Genomic DNA, 8,715 nt, shown 5'->3' on the forward strand with positions numbered 1-8,715 from the left:
TTTGTTTTTATCATATAGCCATTGTACAGAATGATGGGTTTCACTCTGGTAATTTTATTCATATGTGCATCATTTAACTTTGCTGAGACTCATATTCTGTGACCCTTATCACCCTGCCCTTCCCACTGGTTCCTTTCTTCAGGAACATATGTATGGTATATATTCATGTGCATGTGTGTGTACAGACACATACACCCAAGTAACTATGCAAGGAACCCAGTGATTGACATCAGAATCTTCCTCTATCACACTCCACTTTGGTTTTTGAGACAAGGTCTCTCACTGACCCTGGAGCTCACCATTTAGGCTTGATTGACTGTCCAGTGAGTACCCCCCCCACACACACACACCCCAGCATCCACTTGCTTCTGATGTCCCAGCCTCTGGGGTTACAGGACATGTATCTTCTTGTTCAGTTTTTATGTGGGAACTGAGGCTATGAATCCAGGTAGGTCCTCAGGCTTGTGTAGTAAACACCCCAAGAAGTAGTTAGCCATTTGGATTTTGTTTGTTTGTTTTTTAGTTCTGTTCCATTTTATGAGTAAAAACTGGAGGAGAAATCACTTGCTAAGGAAGTTCAGGAAAGGAATGTTGGAGGAATAATCACAGGGCATGTCAAAGCTTCATCTTGTCAGAACAATGACTTAACAGGGAATGAGGAATCCAGCCCCTGAAGGATTCTGAGTTCCTGCGAATAAGAGCGCCAGTTCCCACCGATGTTCTCACTGTGGGATAAACGCACACGTGGGATCTGTCAGCACTGGTGTGGTGACGGTAATCCCTGTTAGAAGCTTAACTAAGAACTCATACAAGTATGAAGGTCACTGGCGACCTTCACATATCTTTCACTGAGAAGATAAAGCATAAATAGGGACAGAAAGAGATCAGTATTATAGTCATTATATTAAATATATATTTATTATTAATTATATTAATGATAGCATTAGACATCCACCAAAGCATGCTTTTCCATAACTTTTCTGTAACAGTGTGTGTTGTTGCGTGAAGCTGGTCAGTAGCTTCAGGAGAAACCACCCCCCAGAGCAGACAGTGCCAGGATCCCCATAGGGCAGGGCCTCAGGTCTTGCTTTTCTCTTGTAGAACGGTGCTCCCACCTTGCCTCTTTCTGTTGCAATGAGAGGGGCTGTTCACACCTCTGCCTCAGAAGTAGGGGATTGGGCTGCTTGTTTGCACATTTCCTCTTTGGTTTTAGGCATTTGGCCTCATCAAGGGATCAAGAGTGGGCCTCCTCATAGATTCGTCGCAGGTCAGCAGTGGCCCTCAGACAGAGGAATTCCAAAACGACCTCACAGTAAGTTTCTAGCACAAGGAGTACCTCTCCAGCCTCCCACTTCACCAGAACTCCCAGCATGCAGGACAAACTCGCTTTCTTTACAGCAAATGCAAAACAGGGCCATTCACAAAAACAGTTCTCACTCAATTAGCACCTGTGGGGAAAGATCTGTGTCAAATTCTGTGAAAGCTCACCACAGACTCATTCTCACTTTCAGTGTGAACTTCTAGTATTCTTTCCACAGCAGAACCTCCCAGCCAGACTCCCGCAACCCCTGAAAAAGCCCAGATTCCCTCAAAACAGGATGCCGGCTGGAGTCTGTGGGGCTGACTGCAGCATAGTACAGCACAGCCTTGGGCTCCTGGCCTTTTTCCGATGGGAATGCTATTCTGGTTGCTTTGACATTTCCAAAATAAAAAAGTGAAGTCAAATCCCAACTACCTCCACCGCTTCCAGGCTTTGTGCCCCTGGTACCTCTGTAAAGCAAGGGGGACAATATGGCCACCACACACAGCTGTCAGGATAAAAAGACTTTATGCAAAGCCTCCCCACCCCCATCCCCCCACCCCCAGCCCTAGCTACATCTGGCACAGATTGGGAGGCAACGTGGACGGTGTTTCTCCATGGAAATGCTTATTGTCTGAGGCGGGCACCAACCATGTTAGCAACAGCTTGTCTTTTATGAAGACTTTTTTATCTTTTAAGCAGAGCTTTGAGAGGCTCCAAGGAGGGCAGCTGTACTTGTTCAGCACATGTCTGTTTAGCCCAGGTCAACCACTCTACAATGAGGGCTGCCTATACTGGAGGGTGTAGCCAGGTTCCACAGAGCCCTGGCCCTCTGAGCCATTCCTATCCTTTTATCCACAGAGTCTCATTGATGAGCAGCTGAGCCTCAAGGAAAAACTGTATGTCCTGTCCTTTGGTGTCACCGCCAACCCGCTCTGGCAGGACCCTGTGGAAGTCAGCACTTCCACGTGAGTAGCTGCCAGGACTCCACTGGGATGTCCACTAGTTCAGGTGGTTCAATGGAACATTTGCTGTTACATTTGTGTGAGTGGTGTGTGTGTGTGTGTGTGTGTGTGTGTGTGTGTGTGTGTGTGTATTAGAGTCTAGTGTAGCCCCCAGGCTGGCCTCAAGCTTGTTGTGCAATTGAGAATGGCCTTGAATGTCTGATCTTCCTGCTTCTGAGTGCTGGGGTCACAGGTGCACACCTGGTTTATGAAATTCTAGGGATGAAAACCATGGCTTTATACATGCTGGGCAAACACTACCCATTGAGTTCTGTCTCTAACATTTCACTGAATGTTAAGATGCAAATCCCCAAACCACAACAGCTAGAACACACAGCAATGTGTCAGCAACAGTTGGAAAGTTGGTCACCTCCACAAACTCTTCCAAAATAAAGGACAAGGCCACCACAAGACAGCTCACTTGATTTTTATTTTACTTATTTATTTCCTATTTTTTATTTTTGACGATCTGGAGATGGAACCAGACCTTGAGTGTGCTGGCCGAATGCTCTACCACTGAGCAGTATCCCTCACCCCAAACATCACTTCTGTGCAGCACACCAGAAATGATAGCTTTATTACTATGGAAATAATACAGCCATGTTTTAAATAAACCAAACAATCTGAATGAGTAAATAGCAGTGAATGAATCTCCTTTATAGCATCACTTCTACTCTTACCACCCAGTGATACTCTATCTCTGTCTCCACAGATGGGCTACACACACATACATCTGTGTTCCATCTGGTTTAGGCAGAAGCAAGACAGCTGGGCCTGGTGGTGCATGCCTGTATCCCCAGCTGATCAAGATACTGAGGCAGAAGGATCACACATTTAAAGTCAGCCTGAGCTAGAGTTGCTAGCCTGGGCAACTTAATTAGACCCTTGTCTCAAAATAGAAATTGAGAGTAAATAGGGTGGGGGGCAAAGGACATATGGTTTTGTGTTAGAGCACTGGCTCCACCCCTGCTACCATTGTGTTAGAGCATTGGCTTACCCCTGCTACCATAACAAGTGAACAGCAGAAGCAGGAGCTCACTGCCCTGTCTGTGCTCTGGCTTTTCCTCCAGTTTTACTAGTACTTCCTGTCACTGCATATAGACTCCACTCACCAGCAGTGGTTACATACTATCCCATTGCACAGATGTCCTCTAGTTGGACAAGCTAGTGTGCAATTTGGGGGATTTTGGAACAAGGTACATAGGAATGTCTGTTTCTGCCAGAAATTACAAATTTGTTTTCCATGTTGACAATGTCTTTGATTGGTGTTGGGCATACCATGCTAAGTACTTTACAAGTATGAACGTATTTAAAATCCATAGCCATTGCAATAGAATTATAATATTCATTTTGTAAATGAGGAAATGTGGCCAGGGAATATACCTGGCTGGAATTGCAAAGCTCAGAGCAGAGCCAGGAAACAAACTAACTAACTAAGCTTAGGATAGAGGCGCTTGCCCACAAGCCTGAGGACCTGAGTTCAGTTCCCCAGGTCTCACTCACATGACCAGACAGAGAGAACTGACTCCTGACCTCCACACACACAGCGTAGCATGCCAGCTCCATCTCCCACCAAATAAACAGATGCAACTAAAAACTAAAGCCTAAGCTTTGTTGCCCGTTTGTCCAATACCAGCTTTAAAAAGGACAGTCCAGCCCTGGCCTCGACCACAACTCACTCTCCAGTCCAGCCCTGGCCTCGACCACAACTCTCTCTCTCTCTCTCTCTCTCTCTCTCTCTCTCTCTCTCTCTCTCTCTGCCCCCTCTCTCTTTCTCTATCTCTCTCTATCTCTCTGCCTCTCTCTTTCTCTCTCTTTCTCTCTGTCTCTCTCTGTCTCTCTGCCTCTTTCTCTCTATCTCTGTCTCCCTGCCTCTCTTTCTCTCTCTCTCTCTCTATCTTTCAGAACAGAGCAAATGATACCTGTGCTATTCTCAGAGTTGTTGTCAAGATAAAATGAGGCCCAGAAACCTGTTGTGTAGCAGCTACTTTAAGTGAGAGCCTTTTCATTGTTCTTCACTTCAGCTTGAGCTGGAAGTCACTCTGATATTGCAGTCAAGAGCTCCCCAGCTTCTGTCATGCCTCGGTCTCCCTCATGTCCCCGTGTCATTTCTCTGCCTTGGTACTAATATTTGTTCCACACCACATGCCTCATTATTGATTTTTTCATCACCTCAATTATTCTGTTTATTATTGAGGGAAAGTTAATACCATAACTGAGAAGTATATATCACTTGCCATAATTAGGAAGTAGCAGTAAAAATAAGTGCAGCAAAAGAAAAACAGTAAGATTAAATTCCACTTTGAACACATTATTGGCAGCAGAGAGCGCTTCAGCCTGACACTCATCCTCTCTGCTCAGAAGGGAGACTTGGGTTCAGTGGTGAATTATTTTCAGGGTATGTGCAAGGCTCTGGGCTGCTTCCCAGGACCATAGGAGCAAAAGGGAACTTGACAGCAATAATGAAAACAGCAAACTAGGGTTTTATTTCTGTGCTGGAGTTGAATCCAGAGCTTTACAGATGTGAGGCAAGCCCTGGCCAGGGATGTTCCTTCTGTCAGGCTGAAAGAGAGGTAGGAAGAGCAGAAACGTTGCATCTGAGTTCAGCTGTGTCCACACTTACCAGTGAGTGGCTCTGGAGACACATGGACACAGCTACACAGTACCTTCCTATTCTCAGAGCCTTTATAGAGTCCAGAGATCAACTCCATGTGTCATGCCAACATCTGGCTCCCAGAAGAGCTATGGAAAAGACACAGCTCCAGGTGCTCAAGTAGCAGATCTGTTAAGAACTCAGGTTCCAGGACCAGGGTTTGTAAAAAATCCAGTTGTCTGACCAGTTGTGTGTGGTACATGCCGAGTTAGGCATATTCTAACTCCAAGCCTGAGTCTCCCTGCCTCTAAAATGTAAATAAACATATCCACCACAAGAGTTATGGTTAGACTTAAATGAGCCAACACTTGTCCGGGCCTCACACCTCGTAAAAGTCCTAAAGACTCAGTCACATGTCACGGAAGCACATTTTGGTAAACAACAAATCTGATGTGGTCCTATAAAATTATAATGGAACTGGATGTGGTGGTGCTGGCTTTTAATCCCAGCATTGAGAGATAGAAGGAGGCAGGTCTCTGTGAGGTTTAGGTCAGCCAGGTCTACATAGAGAGTTCTAGGCCAACCAGGGATGGAAGGATGGATGGGTGGATGAATGGATGGATGGATAGAGAGGAATGAGATGATAGATTAGATATGCCTAAAATAAAAATAAGAACCAAAGATAACAGTGCTGAACATGTCCTGTCTTGTCAGAGCTGCTGTGCTTCCAGCCAGCCTCACAGAAGCCGAACAGTACAACAGTTCTGGGACAGTGTATAATGCTTGACAATAACAGCAAATGGCTGTCTTCCTAGTTGGTATAGCTACTGCAACCATGGTTATTTCTCCCCTGATCCTAGGGATGTTGTTACCCAGAGCCTCATGCATGCTGGGTAACACCTCTCCTAAGTAACCTATATCCACAGCCCCTCGCCTATGCTTTTGACTAATGTTTTAGAGCACTCCCTCTCTGTGTATAACAAAGGCTTACTGTGTAACAGTCTGTGGTGTCACACCCTGCAGCCTTATCTTGTATTCCCCTCATCTCCTTCATTACCTTATTTTCCCTCATGGTTGCTTCAACCACCTGCCATTTCGTGCATCACAACACTAGAAGCAATAGGCTGTACCACAGATAAACTCCATAGCCCAGGTATGTGGTTGGCTGAGCCATCTGGGTTTGTACAGTTACATTCAGTGATGTCACACAATGGCAAAACCACCCACAGATATCTCTTAGAACATGTCCTAATCTACAGTTTGAGCATCCTGTCCAAGCACTGAGCCTCGAAGGCTATTCTTGGAGGGAACCTTGGAGAACCGGGTGGTCAAGCTGCATGTGGCTATGGTTAGTTTGCTGTGTCTCCTTCCAGCCTCAAGGAACTCAAGCTCTGGGTAAAGACACTGCAGCCTGAGGGAAGCAGCAATCTGCTACAAGCCTTGAAGAAAGTCCTTGCTCACAAGGAGCTGAACTCTCTGGTGACCATATTGAGAAGCTGGTAGGCCTCCTTTCCTACTAAGCAGGTGGCTGATGACTCAAGCAGTGTCTGAGGGAAAAAAACCACCACCAAGCATGACACTTCACACGCACTTGAAGGAGTATTTACATCAATAGACCACCTACATGTGGGCAGGGGAGCCAGGACTGGCTAGGGCTGCTGTCCACCCAGCCCCGCATCTTACCCAGGTGACCTGGGACACAGGTGATCAGCTAAGAGTGAGTAAAGGGGCTTGGAAGGTAGCTCCGTAAAGTGCCTGCAAGCTTGAGGACCTAAGTTCAGATCCCCTGCACTCATGGGAAAAAAAACAAACAAAAAACATTGCATGCCTGTAATCTTAGCACTGGGGAGGCAGAGACAGCAACAATTGGTGGTGCTTATTGGATGGCAAGACTAGCCAATCCAGGTTCAGTGAGAGACCCTATCTCAGAAAATAGTGTAAAGAATGGTGTTGGAAGACACAAGAAGACATAGACTACTGGCCTCCACATGCACACACACATGAGTGTACAATCACATACATGAAGACATGTACACGTAAGTGTACACACACACACACACACACACACGGGGGGGGGGGGAGTTCCCTGGAAATTACCATTTTGATCTGGGATGTTCACAGCACAGTTTCAGTGGGAATAGCCATGCCTTCTCTTCCATCCACTCCCCAGTCCAGATCAGCCTTCTGAATTTCTGTCTGACTTCATCCAGCAGTCCACCCTGGGACGGAGCCAATTCATTCATGTAACCACCTACAGATGTGATGATCATGTGCCCTCTGTGAGTGTCTGGATTGCCCCCCCCCCCCAGTGTGGACTAGAGCACACCTCTCCTGCACGCTTTTCCCATGGATAAACGGGAAGTGTGGGAGGGTCTGAAGGCTCAGCCAAGGAAAGGTTTGTTAAAACATCGGTGTGGCCTTGCCACCATGGCTGACTCTGTCACCATCCCCCAGGCTGTTCTGAAGAACCTCACAGATGCCCTTGGGGGTTACTACCACTGCTACAGCCCAGAATCAGAGGTAAGCCTTTGGAAGACCGGCTGTACCCACTCCCTGCTTCAAGACTCTGCCATGAGCTTGCTTTCCCCGCTTCATCATCCTTGCCTTTCATGCTCAGTGACTTGCACAGGTAAAATCATAGGACCCTGAAAGTGTGAAGAGAAGAGGGTTAAGCTGAAGTCATAGGCTCCTCGGGTAGCTTGTCTGATGAGCTGGTTACACCCTTGTGAATCTTGAGACATTTCAGACATTTCGACAGTAGTTCTGCTTCAGAATCCTCCATCACTGTCTAGGAATAAGCACAGCGCCAGCTGGTTTTTGTTTTTTTTTTAAAGAGATTCGACATTCCTTTTTTTTTTTTAAGATTTATTTATTTATTATATATGAGTACACTGTAGCTGTCTTCAGACACACCAGAAGAGGGCATCAGAACTCATTACAGATGGTTGTGAGCTACCATGTGGTTGCTGGGATTTGAACTCAGGACCTCTGGAAGTACAGTCAGTGCTCTTAACCACTGAGCCATCTCTCCAGCCCGCCAGCTGGTTTTAGTTCCCACCAGAGCCCCCAGACTGAAGCAATGACTCCACATTTCTTCCCTAAATAAGCCCCCACTCTTGTAAGAGACTCACAGGAGGGCAGATCCATGGCAAGCCACTCATTGGTGTCCTTGTCCCTGTTAACAGCTAAGCACCATTTACACTGTGTGGTCAGAGGAGGTAAAGGTTAACATACAGCAACTCTGTCTGGCAGATGCAGGATTCAGTCTAGTGGTGTGTGATGGTTCATATTCTTAGTACTGGCTTGCTGTTATAGGAATCAAGAAGGTCTCAAGTTCAAGGCCAGCTACACAGGGAGACCATGTCTCAGAACAAGGGGAATGTAAGCATCGGTTAGCAGCCATGTCTGCCAACAGTCATCCAGGGCACCACATGAAGGAGTGTTTGCCTCTCACAAGTCATCTCCCAGATCTTCAGCTTCATTGAGGTGTTACAAAGTCTAGCTTTTCATGTTGAGAAGTCAAGGACAGGCATCAGCCCATTTTGCTACTTCACTGTCCCAACTCTGATTACAGATGTCACAGATTATAGGGGCTAGAAAGAGGAAATGATTGAAAATAGTTGATTGAAAAAAATTTTATCTGTCAGACATGGTGATGCATGCCTTTAATCTCAGCACTCACTTGGAAGCAGAGGCAGAAGGATCTCTGTGAGTTTGAGGCCAGCCTGCTTTAATAAGGGCTATAGAGAAAGATGAGAGAGAGAGAGAGAGAGAGAGAGAGAGAGAGAGAGAGAGAGAGAGAGAGAGAGAGAGAGAGA

The 8,715-nt window shown here is 46.3% G+C and overlaps 1 protein-coding gene across 1 annotated transcript in view; it reads left to right on the top strand.

Moving 5' to 3' along the window:
• Positions 1–8,715, top strand: part of Vwa3a (von Willebrand factor A domain containing 3A) — a 56,381-nt gene that overhangs the window by 12,015 nt on the left and 35,651 nt on the right. Inside the window, exons 5-9 of the mRNA XM_028764207.1 lie at positions 1,214–1,312; positions 2,162–2,268; positions 6,271–6,396; positions 7,068–7,176; positions 7,352–7,417. Of these exons, the coding sequence (XP_028620040.1) occupies positions 1,214–1,312; positions 2,162–2,268; positions 6,271–6,396; positions 7,068–7,176; positions 7,352–7,417 (507 nt within the window). The remainder of the gene's footprint in view (positions 1–1,213; positions 1,313–2,161; positions 2,269–6,270; positions 6,397–7,067; positions 7,177–7,351; positions 7,418–8,715) is intronic.

Source organism: Grammomys surdaster, unplaced genomic scaffold (assembly GCF_004785775.1).
Source record: "Grammomys surdaster isolate TR1022 unplaced genomic scaffold, NIH_TR_1.0 142, whole genome shotgun sequence".
NCBI lineage: Eukaryota > Metazoa > Chordata > Mammalia > Rodentia > Muridae > Grammomys > Grammomys surdaster.